The sequence below is a fragment of the Thermobia domestica genome, chromosome 6, assembly GCF_964235325.1.
Source record: "Thermobia domestica chromosome 6, izTheDome1.hap1.1, whole genome shotgun sequence".
NCBI classification, from domain to species: Eukaryota; Metazoa; Arthropoda; class Insecta; order Zygentoma; family Lepismatidae; genus Thermobia; species Thermobia domestica.
The window spans coordinates 257,612,999-257,634,070 of record NC_137459.1 but is presented as its reverse complement, the minus strand read 5'-3'; the positions used below and the strand labels follow the sequence as shown (position 1 = coordinate 257,634,070).

The following is a 21,072-nucleotide window of genomic DNA, read 5'->3' as shown; positions in this document are numbered from 1 at the left end:
GTTTCATTCATCTATCATCATCACCGTCTCCTTCAACCTAGCCGGCAAAATCGTGGGACGTAAAACTCAAAGATTTCATTTGCATTTGATTCGCCTAGTATCGAAATCCGCCATATACATTTCGTTTAGTTTCGAGTACTCGCAAAACGTACAGTGAAGCTCCATATGCGCGCGTACAAAGTCCCATCTTTGAACTAGTTTTTTAGTATGAAATATTAAGCTTTTAAACAAAATTCTGTTTCCATGAAATTCCTTTACATCAAACATAGAGGAAGCGATATATAACTAAATTTCGGTAAAAAAAAAGAAAGAAAGAAAAAAAGAAACAATGGCGGTTTTTGATACTAGGCGCCTCATTTCAGTGCTTTTATGAGATTCCCCAGGAAAGTATTTTGATTTTTCTTTCTGCCCCTAAAAATAATGGTAGAGTTACTGAATGACAAACATAAAAAAATGCAATTTACTCAGAACGGTCTCTGATGATTTTCATTAAATTTCAGAAATATTTTTTTCAATAACAACCCCATACTGTGACATGTCTTTTCTCTAGAAAAAGTCGCAAATATTTTTTTCTTGGAGGTGAGTCTTTTAAGGACGATTTTCTCAGAAACAACTAAAGTGACTTTGTTCATACATCATGAATAAGTGTTTCAGTAGTTGCTTGACAATCTTGCATAACTCATTTGTCTTGAAAAAAAATGTAGGCTACGAGGGATAGTTTATTCTTGAATGCGAGTTTTTTCGAATGATTTTATCAAAAATAACTCAGGCGGCTTTCTTTATATTTCATAATTAAATATTTCAGTAATAACCTGCTAATACCACGTAACTCGTTTATCCTTAGGAAATGCACGAAGGATAGTTTATTCTTGAGGGCAAGTTACTTCGGTCGATTAAAAAAAAAGACTTAGCCGATTTTTTACATTTCATAAACTAATGTTTCGTTAATAACCTGAGAATAGGATATAACTTATTTGTCCTAAAATGACGTACGAGGAGTAGTTTATGTTTGGATAACTTTTCGGACAATTTTCCCCAAAATGACTCAGACAATTCTGTTTGTATTTTATAAATAAATATTTCATTATTAACCTGACAATATGATATAACTAATTTAATGAAAAAAAAATGTACGAGGGTTAATTTAATTTTGGGGTGAGTTTTCCGGACGATTTTTTCAAGACCGACTGAGGTCATTTTGATCATATTTTATAATTAAATATTTCATTAATAATCTAATGATATGATATAACCCAGCTATCTTGAAAAAAGGTGTCGTTTATTTTTCAAGGTAAGTGTTTTCAGATTACTTTTGCAAAATCCACTCTGGTGACGTTCATATTTCATAAATAAACATTTGATTAACATTTGTATAATGTTACATAAATCACTTCCATCAGAAGATTAGTAAGAGTTCATTTACTCTTGCATGTGAGTTATATACAGGGTGTTAATGAACTATACCGACAAACTTTAAGAGGTGATTTCTCATATCAAAATAAGAGAAAAAGTTCATATGGAGTTATGGCGAAAATGCACAGTTTCAGAGCTAAGGCTGTCCAAAATCGCGAAGAAGCCAAACTTCAAGAGGCTCTATTTCGAATTCGAGAGTCTGTGGATGGTGGTTCTTATGAGCGTAAAGGAAGTCACACATACGCAATCCAAAAATACAAATTTCATTAATGTTCAATGGGAGTACAGATTAATCCCTGCAGGGTGAAATTCCCAGATATGCCATCAACCGAAATTTGAGATATGCTATGACTTTATGATTGGTCAAAAGTAGGTAAACGGTAAGCCTTGATAGCAGTGAACATGGAATCTTTGGTACGATGTCGAAGTGTTAAGGATAGTCAGCAGCACGGTCTCTCGTACTCGGGAAAACGCCTGCGGTTTTTTTTTTTTTTTTTTTTTTTTTTACACTTATAAGTGAAGAAAACGTGAAATATACCGTGGCGAAATACGTATCATCACACGTTATTCCGAACACAAAGAAACATTGAGCTGCCGGTTCCTAACACTTCCGCCTTCCCTCCAAAGTATTGGATGTCCATTGTTGCCAAAACTTACCTCCTGCCTACTTTGGACCCTTCTTGAAATCAGGGTATCTCTGAGAACTCTCTTGAAAACATATCTGAGAATTATACCTTGTAGGGAATACCCCATACACCTATTGACAATTGATTAAATATGCACTTCTGGGTTGCGTATACGTGGCTTCCTTTACGCTGATAAGAACAACCATCCACAGTTTCTGGAATTCGAAATAGGGTAAATTGAAATTAGGCTTTTTCATGATTTTAGAGAGCTCTAGCGGTGAAAATATTCACTTTTCGCCATAGATCCATATGAACTTTTTGTCTTATTTTGATGAGAGGAATCACCTCTTACAATTTGTCCGTATAGTTCATTAAGACATTATATATATATATATATATATATATATATATATATATATATATATATATATATATATATATATATATATATATATATATAAGGATAATTCAAAAAATAAAGGATAATTTGCAATTTCTCTTTCCAGAGATATACAACACTGCTAGTAAAGAGAGTTGAGTGAGTGTAGTTGGCAACACTTCTAGACAACGTGTCGCTCGTATTCCTGCATTAGTCGTTGGAGTGTAGCAGACCGTTAAACATGGCAGCTCCATTGCTGATCTGAGCCAAGGAGGAAAGGGGAACAGCGATTCGCTTTTTGTATGCGGAAGGTGTGAAACCTGCGGACATTATTCGTCGAATGCCAGCACAGTGTGGTGACAGCTGCTTATCGCGAAGGAAGATCTACGTATGAATAGAGCGTTTCAATCAGGGAAGAACTTCTTTATGTGACGATGAAAGATCCGGCAGGTCATCGACCTCAACAACTGACGAACTGTGGTACATCATCCCGAACCGGAAAATAAGGCTGCGAGCATGGTTTGGAAACATCCATCATCACCAGAAGTTGAAATTTAAATGTCAACCATCAGCTAGTGTTTGATGCGATGCAAAATTGGTTACGGATGGAACCGAAAACATTTTATTTTTTTCTGATGGAATCAAAAACAAACTTGTGAAACGTTGGGAAAACTGCATTGATGTCCAGGGAGGTTACGTAGAAAAATAAGGTATGTTTCAGTTTGCTATCACTAGAATAAGTACAGCTTTTCTCAAATATACCTTTACTTTTTGAATTCTCCTCGTACATACATGACTCATGCTATTTTGTTGCTATTTTTGAACTAATCTCTAATAACCCTAACATATGATATAAGTCACTTCTTATGAAAAATCTATAAGGGATAATTTAGTTTTCGGGATGATATTTTTTGGTAAACATTAAAAAAAACTTGTAATTTGGATCTTATTTTACAAGAATATGCTTCATTAAAAACTGCAGCATAGCATGATTCGGATTAAGGAATTGGAGTGAGAAATTTTGGTGCGGTGATCCGTACCTTTTATTATGTTACTCAAAACTAATAAATTTGAAATTCAATATAACAAAATTTGAGGATCACAATATCTATAATTCATTTGGATTTTTCGTTATCTTCCATACAGTAAAACATTCAATAATTGACAACTCTCCATTCTTGATGTACATAGTAGAATTAGTCTAGTATGAATTCAAGAAAACCTGGTAAAGATTATCAATTTTAGGATTTAATCCAGGAGTTCCTAATTACGAAGTAAAATTGCTGATCAACTTCCTACAGTTGTTTGGAAGGTAAAGATAACTGTGATTTTTTTTCATGTGAGTTTCTATCATTGTTTGTAAATTAGAGCATTTGGGAAACAGCAACTAGATACCCCAACGTCAATAGTTACTATTAGGCACATGAAAAGTTCTGTCAGCATAGTGCCATTGAACGCGTTTCCTACACTTACTTTTAGAGGTGAAAAAATAACGTGTTAGTAAGTGCTTCTACCTGTAACATTCTGGTTGTAGACGGTACACTTAAACGGGAACGCCAGTGAGAAAAGGTCAGACATGAACACCAAATAGCGTTATGTGGTCTGCGTGAGAACAAATGCTAATGAAGTGGGAAGATATACACATATGCCTGGCGTTGGGTAGATCTGTAATAAATGCCACGGGCTTAAAATCGAGTGATTTAACGAAGTAAGGAATGCGATGAATCCCTCGTGGCCGCAAATAGTACGGACGCTCATATTCCGTTGACACCATGATACTCAAAGGATAACATTGGAGTTATTCAGGACGACAATGAACATATAAATTAGTCGTTGGGAACAGTAGCGTACGCAGAAGTTTATCAAGGAAGGGGTTTAAGTTACCAAGTTCATATGACATCTCAGGCTCAAATTTGTGTATGTAAGAATATGGTAAGTGCTTATTTTTGCATAATATCTTGCTCAAAGAGGAAAATTAAACCCGTAATCTCCAGTGGCGTACGCCACAGGTTTAGGCTAACCACTCAATTTCAACGCAGAAACAACTCGCCAACGTCTTTGTCAGCTTGCAAAACAGAATAAAGTAGAATGACTAGTCCTAAATGACTTGAAAGATACCTTCCTGGACAGGGTGTTGACATGCGTCAAGATGCAAATTCTTTAGGGTACCCCACAACACCGACATCATTGGTTAACTCCACATAGACCCTCCCGAACTTTCAAACCAAGATTGCATCAGCCGAAGGTTATGTTTTGTTTTGGGTGGACTACTTGGAGTATTGTGTATCGCGAACTGTTGTCATCTGGCAGGGCCGCGGTGATTCAGTGGTAAAGCGTTCACCTCAGATGCATGGGGTAAGTGCTTTGATCTCAGCTCGCGCCAAGTGGGTTTTGTAGTGGACAAACACCTTGTGCGCGAGCTTTGTCGGGGTCTCCCGTTTGCTCTCACTTCCTTCGTTCTACCATTTCATACATTTCTCATCATCACCGTTTCCTTCATCCTACCCGGCATAACGTTGGACGTAAAACTAAAAGATTTCATTTCATTCCATTTTGTTGCCATCTGTCCAGGCAATCAACACGTATGAACCTCGCACCAGTTTGAATATGTGTGTAGACAATTGAAAATCGTCGAGAAAACACTTGCGAATTGCAGACGTGTTCTTCTGCTTCAAGATAAGGTGCAACCCATGTTACTAAGAATACCAGTAACACCACTATCCGAATTAGTTGGCTAACGATGATGTGTCTTAATATATCCGAACATTGTACCATCGTTTTCTATAGTAAAATCTGTCAAGTTGGCCACCTGCTCATCTTGACCTGATTCGTCTTAAACCTGCATTTCCCCATAAGACATGAGTTACTTATTACTCTGTAAGTTGGTCATCTGTCTATCTTGGAAGTTGGTCCCATTGAAGCACTGTTTACCCTATGATTATAATGATAAATTTACCTGTGTATCTTGGCCACGAAAAAATAGTTTTGTTATTTTTCTTAAGTCTTTCGTATCTCCATATAAGAGGCAAATGTTCTGTATTTGTGACTGGAGACAAATAAGCATGGATTCTCACGATTTGTTCTTAGAGGTCAATGACTAGAATGCTACCCTGATAAAGGAAAATGTGAATAAGAAAAAGCACGTACAGGGATTCAGGAAATAGTTGTACGCTCTTTTGGTAAAACCATTAGCTATGTCGGTTTTTATCATCAGTGGGGAGCTTTAGTAGTTCCGGGAAATTTTCGAGATTGAAGCCATCTCAACCATCTCAATTGTCAACTGTTGGCACCTGACGGCTTGTCGAAAGGTAGGGGAGGTTTCGAGATATGAATTCCCTTAAGATTTTCTCCAAAAAATCCTTTGCTCCAGGGGAAACACTAGTTCATTAACAAGAGGAGTTAATTACAAAATTAGAATGTGCATATGTACCAAAAAGAATAAAAGAAATATGTCAAGAATGGACCACCATCAATAATAATAATAAATAAAATAGTACTAGAAACTCTGTTCTAAAAACACACCAAACACACTTATTTTCTGTAAATTAGCCACCTCTCTAAGTTGGCCACTTTCCAATAGAACCGATGGTGGCCAACACAGACCGGTTTCACTATAATTAATTTCATTCATTAGACAATGAACAGTTAGGGCGACGGCTGAAAGCTTTCAACAAACTCACATGCGCACCAGACGAATTTCTCGGTTTAATTCTGCTGATTTCAGGGACTATATTATCCATAGCCTCTCCGAACTAATAATTGGAGTTATTTCTGATTTTCTAGGTATGGCTTATTTCATGATTTCGTTTTTGTCTTTAGGGTAGGAATCTGAGAGAGCTTTATTAAGTACCTCATTCTAATTTTGTTGAATGCTCTATATATCGCCCTGCTCTCATTTATGGAGATCGAGTATCTGATACAAATGATTATTTTTGTTTCCTAGAAATGAAATTGTAATTGACATTATACGATTAAGAAGATAACATATTCTATTCGGAAGCAAGTAGATAACTCTACTAAGTATTTACTTCCTAAAGTGGCAAATGAAAACGAAAAGAGTATTGATAAAATCTCAATATTCCATCTCTCAAATCGGTCTATTGTTGATAATGAAGTCTTTACTTATCTCAGTTTTGAGCGACCAATTTCTTCTCTGATTAAATTGATAAACCTGTGTTTCTGGTTTGAGATGTCTGGGGTTTGTCTGTGATGGAGTTCACTGGTACGAATATCACGATATAAACTGCAAATATATGTATCACGTTGCTTTGGCGGTGAGCAGAAGTCTCTCAGTTGTTATCCCGAAGGAGGGGCGAATTCCCCCCTCCAGATGCTGCGAAATTCCGCCTGAGCATTTTTTCTATCGTGCTCAGCCTCGGTTACTGGTATTTCTACAGCAAGAAAATTCACCCTCGTTTATTCAAAATTCCCGTTCCCGGGGATGTTATGAAATCATCATTGAAGAGAGATGCATTAAAATCAGATGTTAAAGAAAAATAAAAATTATATTTTACCTTGAAGTAAATATTATAAAGAAGACGCTGTGAATCCGATAAATTAATTTGATGTTTGCCATTAACAAATCGGAGGGAAAAATGGTTTGCCAGGGTATGAAAGTCATTTACGCTTGAAATACACTTCTTGCTTTCTTATCTATTCAACATAATTTTGTGACGAACCTCCAATTTTGTTTGAATATTGTCGGTATATTATCTACAATCCACGATCCAATTAATATCCACGATCTCGAATTATTTTAAAATTATTTTTCAACGTTAATACTCAAAAGATATTTTTTGAATTTTATTACTCATTCAAATAGTTCATTCTATGCTTGGCTACCTCTAGTTAAACAACATCTGAGACTTTAATTATATGCAAATCCTCTTTGAACAGCTATTCAATGTTTCCAAGTTCACTTGACTGGCTGATCGTTTCATCGCGAAATAATACTAAAACCTTGTTTACATTCAAGAGATTCGTTATTCTCCTAATTACGACCCACATGACAATGAATGACTAGATACAATCTAATAATTATCCAAGCTAATCTACTATCAATTGTGGCAGTAGGCTTATAAACCAAAATTGACATATTATTATCAATATAGAAAAGCTTTCAGCAATGGCATAAGAAAGTTTGATAACAGTATATCCTATTTTCTACTATTATTTCATACTCATAATAATACAAAAAATGCATATCCACTATCTCTCACAGAATATTTACATAGCAATTCCTAATATAGTATATAAGACAATTTCTTAAGCCTCTTGCTGCTCTCCAAAAACTCAAGAAATTGCTACTCAGAATAAAAGGGGATAATACATGGAACAAATCTATTGAACGTTAATCTAGTGTTAATTTTTAGCCTGTTAAATGCAATGTGAACTTACGATAAAGATATGTTAAAGCCGATGTGATACTTAGTTTTTTTTCGCCATCGGAAAACTTCTATTTATATATTTCCTAAACGTTCAATTATTTCGCATGGACATATCGAGTCCTTTCAGTAATATCTGATAACTGGTATGAAACGAAAAGCTGCTATTGGAGTTGTGTTTAACTTTAAATACGCCTTCGTTTATAAAAGGATACAAAACACACCCATAACCATAGACTTCACTATGAATTACAATGTTCTACTTTACCTTTCATACTATCAAGGCGTTTTCTCGTCCGTGTGTCGTACGACACCCGATTCTCCAAGAATCATTCAAAACTAGTTCGTACGGATGCACGGATGACATATAGAGAGATATAGTATAGTGAATGGACTTTTAAACATTATGTTTAAAACAGTCATCCGAACAAGAGAGAAAGTGTTGCTAATTGCAAAGACAATCGTGCAATTTAAAACCAAATTAAAGGTGCAGACCAACACATTTATCTCTTTATTTTGCATTTCTTAAGCTAAATCATGTTATGCTACAGTTACTACTGAAACGCTTATTTTTTGGCATACAAACGAAGCTATAATGCGCTTTTAAGGAAACTTCATCCGAAAAAAAATCGCCCCAACAGTAAACTACCCCTGGTGGATTTTTTTCATGACAAATAACTTATGAGTGATATAGCAAAAACAAACACAGCATTGAATTCCTAAGAAAATTTGAAATGAGAACAAGGTATTACAACATATGGTTTCGATTTGAGAACATGAAAATTGAATTCAAAATGTCGGCCAGAAACATTACATGTCCTAAAAGTTTTTCTCCCACCCGCACTACTAACCTACAGTATTACGTTTGCAATTGCTTTAAAATCCTGCCTTTTATTTAGGTGTTTTCAAATTTTCGACCACCATATCGATATCACACACATTACATTTTATATATATCTACATAGTGTGTATGTATGTATGTATGTGTGTGTGTGTGTGTGTGTGTGTGTGTGTGTGATATATTCTCTCAGATTTCGGTCTCCTTTACATTTGATATCTTTACATAACTAACATCTAAAGAGTACTAACGAGTAATACATAAATTAATTTGTTTCGTCATTTTTACTTTCGAGGGACGAAGGAGAGAAGGTTTGATGATCGTTAAAAAAATATCGAGATTTCAACGGAATTAAAAGTTTCGTGGCCCACAGATACTAAAAAAAGTAGTTTTTCGACATCTGTCTGTCTGTTCGTCCGTCCGTCCTAATGCAAGCTCACCTAGAAATACCGTTCATTGTATCGAGACCAAATTTTAAACTTAAGGATTTTAGGTGATCCTCCAGGAGTGTTTTTCGAATTTTCTTCCTAGCCTTAAAAGTAAGGACAGTTTACTTAAGGGTAACAATATGCGATTTTTCAAAAAATGTTCTAATGGTTTTCTTTATATTTCATAAACCAATTTTCCAAAAATAACCATAAGTCATTTCTCTGGGAATAACCGAGAACGGGTAGTATATTCTTGAGGGTTAGTCTCTTTTCGGACGATTTTTATCAAAAACGACTCAGACGATTTCGATTATATTTCATAAATAAGTATGACATTAATATCCTGACAATATGAAATAATTTATTTGTCCTGGAAAGTCGTTGTCCTACGACGGGTAGTTCTTTCTTAACAGTGAGATCTTTCCTGACAATTTTCTAAAAAAAAAAAAAAAAAAAGTCAATTTTGATCATATTTCATAAATAAATACTTCAATAATAACTTGACAATATGGCATCATTCAATAATGTTGAAAAGTATACCAGGTGTAGTTTACTCTTTGGTGTAACATTTTTTTCGGACGATTTTCCAAAAATTGACTCTGGCGATTTTGTTCAATATTTCATAAATTACATTTTATTAATTACTTGAAAATATGGCATAATTCATTTGTCCCAAGAAAATGTAGGAGTGCTCATTCTTGAGAGAGAGTTGTTTTCGGACGATTTTCTCAAAAATGACCCAGAAGTTGTTGTTCATATTTCACAAATAACTATTCTATTATTAATTACACGTTAATACATAATAATTCATTTATCTTGGAAAAACAAAACATGAGGGGTAGTTTATTTTGGGGAATGAAGTTTCTCAGACGATTTTCTCAAAAACGACTCCGGTGATTTTAACATACTTTAAATTTTACAAATAAATACTCCATTAGCAATCTGACAATATAGTATGATGAAAAATTTACGAGGGGTTGTTTATTCTTAGTGGTGTCTATTTTGACGATTTTCTCAAAAGCGACTCTGACAATTTTGTTCACATTTCGTAAAATAATACTTCGTAAATACCTGACAATATGACATAACTCATTTGTGCTCATAAATCTACAAGGGATGGAAGGCCGCGGTGGCTCAGTGGCAGAGCGTTCACCTCTGGTGTATGGGGTTCCTAGTTCGATCGGAGCTCGAGCCAAGTGAATTTTGCGGTGGACAAACACCGTGTGCGTGGGTTTCCTCGGGTTCTCCCGTTTCCTCCCACTTTCTTCATTGCACCACTTCATTCACTTCTCATCTTCACCGTCTCCTTAGCCTAGCCTGCATAAGCGTGGGACGTAAAACTCAAATCTACGAGGGGTAGTTTATTCGTGGGGCTGAATTCTTTTCGTACGATATGCTCAATATCAAGTCATGCCATTTTGTTCTTATTTGATAAATAGACACTTCATTAGAAACTCTATAATATTTTATTTTTTTTTCTTACGAAAAAAAAATAAAACAAAGGGTAGTTTACTCTTGGGAATAGCTTTTTTTCTCAAAGTGCTTTCTCGAAAACAACATGGACAATTTTGTTAATATTTCATTATTAAACATTTAATTATTGTTCGTATGATGTTGTATAAACTACTTCCATAAGAATATTCAAAAATGACAGTTTACTCTTGGGATGAGCTTTTTTTTTTTTTTTTTTTTTGACAATTTTGTACAACACTCATGTGATTTGTTGTTATTTCATAAACAGATATTTCATTAATAATTCATTAATAAAGGATGAATTATCTTTCGGAGAAGTTTTCCGAAAAACACCTTACAATTTTGTTCGTATTTTAGAAGAAACTGCTTCATTAATAACTGCAGCACAACATGATTGAGTTTAACTCCTTGCATTGAAGTGACATCCAAGTTGATGTTATGTCATTTGCCTTTCTCAGTCCAAAAGTTGCACAATGGAGATGCTTTTTGTCAGTAACGTGAATGCTATCCTCGCGCTTGCACAATAACTATACACTATATAAAGGTCTTGACAGTCTTTTAACAGTAAATAAAAACCTGGTATTATAGCACGCGCATAGGAAAGTGACACCTGGAACGCAAGAGATTAAGGGTGGACCCGCGGAGCGAAGTCGCTAACGCTCTCGCTTTCGGTGGGAGCTGTCCCGAATTCGATTCCCGGTGGGGGCACTCGGTCGAAAAATTGTAGAAAGCTTTTTCAGGCCAGCCATCCTGAGTGAGGTTTTCCTCATTCACAGCAGGCAAATGCCGGGGTGGTACCTAACTTATATGTCCCAGGCCGCTTCCTCCCTTTACCCATCCTTTCTTCCTTCCCTTTCCCCGGATAGTCTACTCGCCAAGGGACTTCATCCCTCGAAAACGTGACTGGCTAAATGGCTATAGATGCCGAAAGCCCAGAAATCGAATTCCTAAATCCCTAAATGTTAAGCAAAGGATTAAGGGATTTGAGCAAGAAAGTTTAGTGACGTGGCACGTACCTTTTATTACTGTCGAGCAACGAAAGGAGAAATGAAGTATGATGATCGTAGGAAAAAGTCGAATCGAGATTTCAATGGATTTACATGTTTTATGCCCCATATATACCGAAGAAGTAACTTTTCAACATCTGTCCGTCTGTTCGTCCTCATTCACGTTCACGTATACCGTTCAATGTATCGAGACCAAGCTTTAAACTCAATATTTTTACGTGATTCTACGATGGATTGTTTAAAAGTTTTCTTCCTGCTCCTAAAATTAGGGGTAAAAATCAAAAGTTTCGGATTTTCATAAGCAATTCTAACGATTTTGTTCATATTTCGTAATCCAAATATCCAATAACAAGCCTATACTGTGGTTCTGGAAAAAATACAGAAGGTGCGGTTTGCTCTTAGGTATGATATTTTTTTTTTCGATTTTCTCAAAGTTGACTCAGGGGATTTTGTTCATATTTTACAAACAAACATTTCATTAATGACTTGAAAATATGACATAACTCAGTGGTCCTGAGGAAATGTACGAGGGTGTAGCTTATTTTTGAGGGTGTTTTTTGACGACTTTCTAAAAATGACTCAGGTTATTTTTTATATTTCACAAATAAATAAGACATTAAATCCTGACAATATGACGTAACTCGTTTGTCCTCAAAATAGCTATGAGAGGTAGTTTATTCTTAGCGGTAAATTTTTGGATGATCTTCTCGAAAGTAATTCACGCGATTTTATTCATATTTCATAAATAAATACTTAATTAACAACTCTATAATGTTGTCTGACTTACTCGTTACGAATAAGTTTACAAGGGGTAGTTAACATTTGAGGTGGGTTTCTTTTGAGAATACTTTCTTGTAAACGACTCAGGGGTTTTGTATATTTTGTTAATATTCCTATAATGTTGCATAATTCTTGCCACCCACCTCGCATACAATTTGTGATAATTGAGTTTGTGAGTCAAAATTCGATGCATTGTTTTCGAAGAAACATCTGGGAAATATTTAACGTGTTTAGTTATTGTGAACAGCCGATTGGGTTGCACTTTCTCGTCAACGTGTTCCAACACATAGTCCGTCTGAACATTAGGCCTTCCGGAACGCTCATCGTCATGAAATTTGAACGCCCTTCCCGAAAGTTTCCACACTATTGCGTGATCTTCTCTTCACGTATTATTGTAGGTCCATAAATGGCACGCAATTTCCGATGGATGTCAGCTGCATTCTGTCCTTTGGCGTTCAGAAATCGTATAACAGAGTTCACTTCACATTTGATGGGATTTTGTATTATGGCAGGGATTTCACCTTACTGCTACTCGTACGTACGCAACTCCACTGGAACGATTCTATCTCTGTTGCAAGCACAGAATACTAGGATATGTTCTGGCCATACTCAACTTCATCGGTGTTCTCCATCCCGCTTAAAGAAAATATTATCCCTTTCTTCACGTGCGCCTCGTAGGTTGTAATAACAGTAGACGCAGAGAAAAATACTGGGATGTACATAGAAAAAGAATATTTGCATCTTGTCTCCTCGAAATAACACAAAAATGATCCCTTCAGGAGAGCGTCAATTGAGGATCCGCCGCCGCTGTTCTCGTGTCGAGAGAATGAGCCTATCTCATCTAGGAGAGTTCGGTCTAGTGTCGTTTCCGAGACAGTCAAGCTAAGACGTGTCGTTTAGTAGCTTCTCGAGAAATAATAAAAGTTAAAGTTATAAAAGCAGGACTAGTAAAAGAAAGAGCATTAAACTTACTCAGTGCCAATTGAATGATGACCCTACAATACTGAAATAACATTCTTATGAAACATAAAAAAAAAAAAATGTTTTGCGAGAACTTCGTCCGAAGAAAACTTGCCACATCAATAAACTATTCTTTTCTGAATTTAATGTTGTAGCAAATCATCAATAAATGGTTTATACCATAGTTTACGGTTAGTGCACATGCAATATTTATCTTTAAGGTATGAACAAAATCATTGTATGTGTACCTTCATAATATCTGTTCAAAAAGTACTAACTTCACTAGTTGAAATAACTCTGAGAAGCATTGCTATGACGTGGTATTAGATTGTTAATTAAATATTCATTTCTGAGATATATACATAAATAGAGCTATTTCTAAAAAGAAAAAAAAACAAAAAAACTTTCTGAAAAATGTTCACCCCCTACCAATAAACTAGTTCTCCTAGAATTTTGTGCGGAAATGATTGTGCTCTATTATAGGATAGTTAATTAAATATTCTTTTATAAAATATAAACATCTCTATAACTACTTTCGTGAAAATTGTTCTACTTACTATCAGGAAATTACCATTTATGAATTTCTCTTAGAAAACTAACTAAATTAAATTATTTTCAATTACAGATTTATCAAATATGAACAAAATCATCTTAGAAATTGTTAAAATCATCGCCCAAGAATAATTCATTCTGAACAACTAAGTACTCTTTTATAATGTATTCAAAAGAAATTCAGTATGTCAAGCTGTAGATTTTTAATGGATTTGCCAGAGTTGCTTTTGAGAAAATTTCCTGATCGAAACTGCCTACATTTGTACTTTTCTGGATTTTTTCTTCTACAAATGTATTATAAGATGTTGAGTCATATATACATTTGAGAAATATGAACATCAAAGGAGTGGTTTTCCAAAATCATCATAAAATAATTAATACCTTTCACCCTTCCTGAAGATTTTCATAAAAATGAGATACTATTTTATATAGCTGTAAATGAAATATTTATTTATGGAATATGAGCAAAGTAATTAGAGACGTTTTCTTCAGAAAATCGACAGAACAAAGTAGTACATTTCTATCAGTAAACTATTCTTTTTGATATTTTGTGAAAAATGAAAATTATGGAATATTGTGGGATTGTAAATTAAACATTTATTTGTAAAAATGTGGAAATTTGTTTTTGTCGTTTTTTTCTTTTCTTGTGAAAATCTTTTCCGAACAAGGCCTTTTACAACTGAATTATTTCTTAGAGATGTTTCTAAGAGAAATTACTAGTATCGTATTGTATTCTTAATAATACACTGATCTATACCATATCAATAAAAGTTATTAAGGTTGTTTTCGAGAAAGTCGAATTTGGTTTTTACTTTACAATATATGAATATTACCCATATTCTTGTAGAAGAAGCTGGATCCGTAAAAAAAATGTAGAATCACTCACACACAATATTGTACGATAGGAAAAGTAGCCGGCTGAAGAACAGACAGATGAACGTAAACAACTTTCAGCACGTATGGGCAATGAATTACGTAAATTGGTTGAAGTACCAAATTCTATTTTGTTGACTATCACCTCTATCTTTTTCTTCAGAAGGAAGAATTGAGAAATTTGCAAGATGTCAATTGAGACCTGAAAACAATAATCTTGTAGGTTATAATGGACGATGAACAAAGGTTGAAGTGAGTGTTTCTTTACATTTTAGGATAGATCAACCGTGTAACCATTTCTTCGTATTTGACTGATTTTAGCAAACAGCAGGAAATGTAGGAAAGCCTCATAAAACTTATATAAATCATATATACACCACATATTATAAAGCTATCATGGAACATGTTTCCTAAATCAAGAAGGAGGAGGAGGTAATTTAACTTTCTCAATTTCGAATAGTTTGAAAGAGAATCAATAGACATGATTAAGAAGCCTAAAACCATAGAAGCAATGTTAAAAAAATAATATTTTATTTACGGTATTAATTGTGGAGCATATTTCGTTTTTATCTACTGCTGTATTCTTTACCTATTTTAACTTAATTCAGTGAAGGTCAATGGGAATGTTCGAAGGAAATATGCGCCATGTTGCTTCAAAATATTTTTAACGACAATTATTGTGCAAGATATTGCTAAATGGTTAGGAAGGAGGTAAATTCACTCTTTCGTTCTTGGTATGCCATATTATGTCAAAATATAAGTGGGGCCAGAGTGGCTCAGTGGTAGAGCGTTCAATTTTTGTGCTTGGGGTCCCGGGTTCGATTCCAGCCCCCGCCAAGTGAACTTTGTGGTGGACAAACTGCGTGTGCGTGGGTTTTCTCGAGGTTCTCCCATTTTCTCCCACTTTCTTCATTCCACCATTTCATTCATTACTCATTGTCACCGTCTCCTTTAGCCTAACCGGCATAACCGTGGGACGTAAAACTCAAAGATTTAATTTTTCAAAATATAAGAATTGTGGTGAATGTTATCAAGTAAAACTATTTCTTGATATATTTTTTTTATATTTAAATAAACTTATAAGGAAACTATTCAAATAAGGAAACTTCGAAATTTGTGGAAATTTACACTTTGACTGATTTAGACGCAGAGAATAAGCTTCTAATAAAGTACGTTAGTACAATACAGCTAAAGTATTTTATTAATATCTCCAAGTGCAATTGAGCAGCTCGTGTGAACATAATGGTAACCGGAACCTCCGGCGAAATTCAGTTATTAAGTGAAATGAGTTTATATTGAACCACATAATAGTATGCAAGTACTTTAATTATGGAAATGTACTTGCAGATGGCAGAGGAACTTGTTTCGTATGCACCACTACAGTGATTTACATGCGAATGTTTAACCTTTTTTTCCAGTTTACTCGAGAGTTAGAAAATGTGACATACCATTACATTCACTCGAGTCACTCATTTAGTTTCTACAACTGCAATTAAGCTGTGATTTGAATTATGTGCCCTCTGTCTATATTGAAATGTTGTGTCCTTTAAGTAGATTCAGAATATAATACTTTTTTTAAGTAATGCAACAGAAAAGACTAACTCCCAATGGGCTACACTCTGCATTTGAAGTACTTACCTATGATTTGTATGTTTATACATTTCAGAAAAGTGTATAAACATGTGCGCAAACATTGTAAGAAAAACAACGGAAGACACCAAATTATTATGTTTTTTTCCTTACAATTTTACAATTTTCTAGTGCTAATGATTAATCATCTAGTACAGAAATTCCCATTTCTGGAATTATTTATAGAAAATAAAATTTTTATTCTTGTTCTTCGTGATCTCATTCAAAATAAAAATAACTCCTATAGTTATGAGTAGTAACTATTTAGAATTAAATGCGAGTAGACAGGACTTTTGGGGAAGACTGCGTACAATTTTGCTATACCAATTGAAACTTTGATAGTCCAATCGTTTTAAATTTCATTATACATATTTAACAGAATATTAAAAAAAATACTGTATAATGAAATTTTTGACACATATTTTTGCTTTTGCTTGAATAAGAACAATAAAAGATGTGATTATATATATGCGTGTTTGAAAACTCAGCTATGCGTGCGCACACATAGCTGCGTTTTCAAACATGCATTTTTCAGTAGAGTAGGTATGACTTTCTAAGTGACGCTTTTAACCTCACTCTCTACGATGTATTGATTTTAAGCTGTTGGCCTCTGAAGTTCATGTTCCCTCGCTTTCGACACTTTCACTCCTAAACGGGCGGAATTTCCCCATGTTCACTAGAACTTTTTTGCTTCTTTTTAGATGTACTATCACCCATCCATGTTTGTCCACGTAGTTAGAGTTCACCCTGTATATATTCGATCATAAGTATAAGCAAGCCACTGTTAATGTCACGATTTTTTTGTTATTTATCGATGCAGCAGTAGGACAGAATTCTCGCTTTAAAATTGTAAGACTTCAGGCTCAAACTCTGCGCCAGTTCATCCTGAGTGAAGGTTTTTACAAAAATTCCCTCAGCTAACCAGTATAATGCTGTCATGATTTCCCTAGATATAAGCCTTAGCTGGTTTCTCCTTATTTGATCCATCGTTATTATTGTTAATTGTAGATAATTCAAATTTAAATAGGGCTAGTAGACGATATTTGCATGATAAATAAATAAATAATATTGACTATTCACAATGTATAAGTCTTTAACAAATATGAAGTTTCTCATAGGCTTTACTTACCTTCAGATTTATTCCAAGTGATTTCTGGTTGCGGGAACCCATCTGCTTTGCAGTGAAGAGTAACATCTTTGCCCACGATGGCGTTAGTGTCTCTGGGCTCCAATAACCACTCCGGTGGAACTGAAAATATGTGGACCTATTAATTGATCTTAGTAGATTTAGCAATAATAATCTTTACTTACAAACCACTTTTATAATTAACACTTAATGTCATGCAGTGACTGTTCTAAAGTACATTCTTAATAATGTCTTGAACAGTAAAAATAGATGCACTAGAATGAATTATATATATATATATATATATATATATATATATATATATATATATATATATATATATATATATATCTATATATATATATATATATATATATATATATATATAAGAAAAATGATTTAGGTGGATTCTTTTCAGATACACATAAATGAAATTATTTATGTCGCATGTTTTTTTTTTTGTGTAGCAAAGTGCATATATGGTACGTTTTTCTATATTGAATGTCATTCAGCAACTGTCAAAAGTTAGTAATGAAATTATTTTGAATATCAGTGAATGTATCGTGCAATAGTGCAACACAGAAATGCAACACCCATTCATGCCATGATATTAATTATCATATTTTTATAACCATTTTGAGCACTCTTATATCTATTGGCTTTTCCCTTTCTAAAACTATATTCTACTAAATGAAAACGTTCCAGTAGTTTACATGATCCACAGGAAATACAAACTTATGAAACGTTTTTGTAATAATTCAGAAATAACGATATACTCACCTACCGTAGACAGAAAGAAAACTCTATGGGCAAAATTTGTACATAGTTAAAAGATCTAATCAAAATACACTATAAAAATAATTGGCAATAGTCACGCGGAGAGTTTAATATTCTTTTAGCGAGGAACATTAGGCAAATGTCGATAGCTTAAAAAGAATGACTGTTATTCACATGGTACTTATACTTTTAAAATCTGGATATAAATGTAATCTAGGTATTTCGGTAGATAGATCTGCGATTTTTTACTTTTTTTTTTAGTATTGTGAAAATATTTGTGTATGGCTGACAAGACCTTTCTAGAGCAGAACAAACAACAGTATGGACTCAAACTGTATAATCTTTGTCTTCATCAATTTCCCTGAAATCAAGGGCTTGTGCTATTGAATTTAGGAGGTGATTATGCACACCATAATATGAAAAAAAAATCATATAGACATATACAGTAAACCGCACAGTTTTCGCGCAAGAGTTTACCGGGAGAAGAACAAACTTTAGAGATAAGTTTGTTGTTCAAGCAACCAAACTCTATTCTATTCGAAACCTGAAATAGTAAACATGTACAATAACTTAGCACATGCTTTCCTAAAGGCCGTGAAAAGTTTCCCAAAATTCTTACCAGGTGGATAGTGGCTGAGTACATACATTAGGCCTCGTTACTTACTTTTACTCTCCACAGTTTTGGATTGAACAAGGTTATTTCTGTGACGAACTCCTGGAGTATCAAGTGTACATATATTGCTTGTCGAAGAAAGTCCTAAAATTTATTTTTCTTAAGTTTCCGCCACCCTCTCGCTCGGAAACAATGTAGTTTACGACATATGTTTATATGAACTATTTTCTCGTACTTTTATATTTAGAGTCAGTTTTCAAACTTATGATACCAGGTACAATATGCATTAATACGTTATATATATATAGGCGCGGATCACAGGGAGGGAGACTGCGGTGGCTCATTGGTAGAGCGTTCACTTTTGGCGCAAGGAGTACCGGACTCGATTCCGGCTCTCGCCAAGTGAACTTTGTGGTGGACAAACACCGTGTGCGTGCGTATCCTCGGGGTCATCCCGTTTCCTCCCACTTACTTCACTCCACCATTTCATTCATTTCTCATCATCACCGTCTTCTTTAGCCTAGACGGCATACCGTGGGACGTGAAAGTCAAAGACTTCATTTCATTTTCTCCAAGGGGAGGGTTATAGGGGCTATAGCCCTCCCTTGACGCTCAGGTATACATTGGATAAATGGGCCAAAATCCTACTTTCTTTACACTGGACAAAGCGGCAAAGTATGGTTTAGCCTCTCTCTTGGTCATATCCTGGATTCGCGGCTGTATATATATATATATATATATTTCATTTACACATCATAGTAAATTCTTACTTGATACATAGAAACGACTTATTGATTTAGAAACAGCATATCGAAGTTAGTTAAGCACACATGTTTTACGGTATGCCACAGAAAATAGTGATTCTTCTACTACTACTACTACTACTACTACTACTACTACTAATAATAATAATAATAATTAGGAGGCCTATGTTATCAGATGTACAGACGATACTGACATTTTAACATGATGTAAAGTCTCGTATATATCAAAACTTTTCCTCAACACACTATCGGTCAATTTTCACCAATCGCTGGTGAATAACTACTAAGGCTAGGAAAACAAGCAATTCTCTTTCTTGAACCACTACATATAGTAAAACTACAACTTCCTTTTACTCAGTATTTAGGGGATATTTAGGATATACCTTGGCAAAACAGTACATATTGAGGGCATGGCAACAACACCTTCGCACAATCAATCTAAGATATAAGGGGCAAAATCTGTTAAAAAGTAAACTTGTACAAATTTGGACTGTCTTTAATGCCCTTGCCGTGCTATATGCTTATTAGTTATTTATATGTCCAATTCTGCCACATGAACATATCACTTAGATATCAGCTCTTGGTAAGTTATATGAACGATTGATGTTACACATTTGAAAAATATGCCTTCTGAAAGCATATTCTACCCGATCCTACACTCCTTCCATACACTTAACTTTCCTCAGCTTTCATTTTCGAAATATCTATAAACTGATGAGTCGTTTTACGCTAGAATCGTAAATAAATTATCTTTTAGTTGAATAAAGTGAGGAGTGATTCACATCAAAGCTAAAGACTAAAATATATACAAAATGATAGAGAAACATTAACAAAACAACGTTTGCCAACAACAACGCAATTAGACTATTCACAATGCAGTATTGTTGCATAGATACAATGAGACACTTTCATTTGATAGGTGACAACTTTGAATTATTTGGAAGTTATATAATGCAATGTAAACAATTGGTAATTGTTTAAACACGTTTTCAACATCTAAGCTTTAAATTAAACCCTATGCTTAAAAATAATGAAACAGTTACACATAACTAGCAAACCCGCACAGGACACTATTGTCGTCTAAATGATTGAATATGATACGAAATTTAAAAAAAAATATATTTATGGCTAGCAAAGTAGTTGTAATAACACGTTAACATTATTATAATTAAGAATTTCTCGATAATTATTCGAATTTAAGACGTCCTCGAATCTAAGACTATCCCGATTTCCCTGGGATAAATTAAGGAAAAATAATATGTTCCGTTTTTACTATTACTGAAGCGCTCTTTGATATTGGTTGTTTTCGGTGATTTTTATATATCTCTCTCCCCTCCCCATGTTGCGGGGCACGGCATTATAAAAAAAAATATCCTAGACCCGAATGTCATGTATGTTGAAAATTTGATCGAGATTGGTTGAATGGTTCGAGTTAAGTTTTATTTATTTT

General features: G+C 34.4%; 1 protein-coding gene across 1 annotated transcript in view; it reads right to left on the bottom strand.

Annotated features, from left to right (window-relative positions):
- LOC145687511 (cell adhesion molecule Dscam1-like) overlaps positions 1–21,072 on the bottom strand; it is a 1,370,399-nt gene that overhangs the window by 284,029 nt on the left and 1,065,298 nt on the right. The window contains exon 10 of the mRNA XM_081760977.1: positions 17,472–17,591. Within this exon, the coding sequence (XP_081617103.1) occupies positions 17,472–17,591 (120 nt within the window). The remainder of the gene's footprint in view (positions 1–17,471; positions 17,592–21,072) is intronic.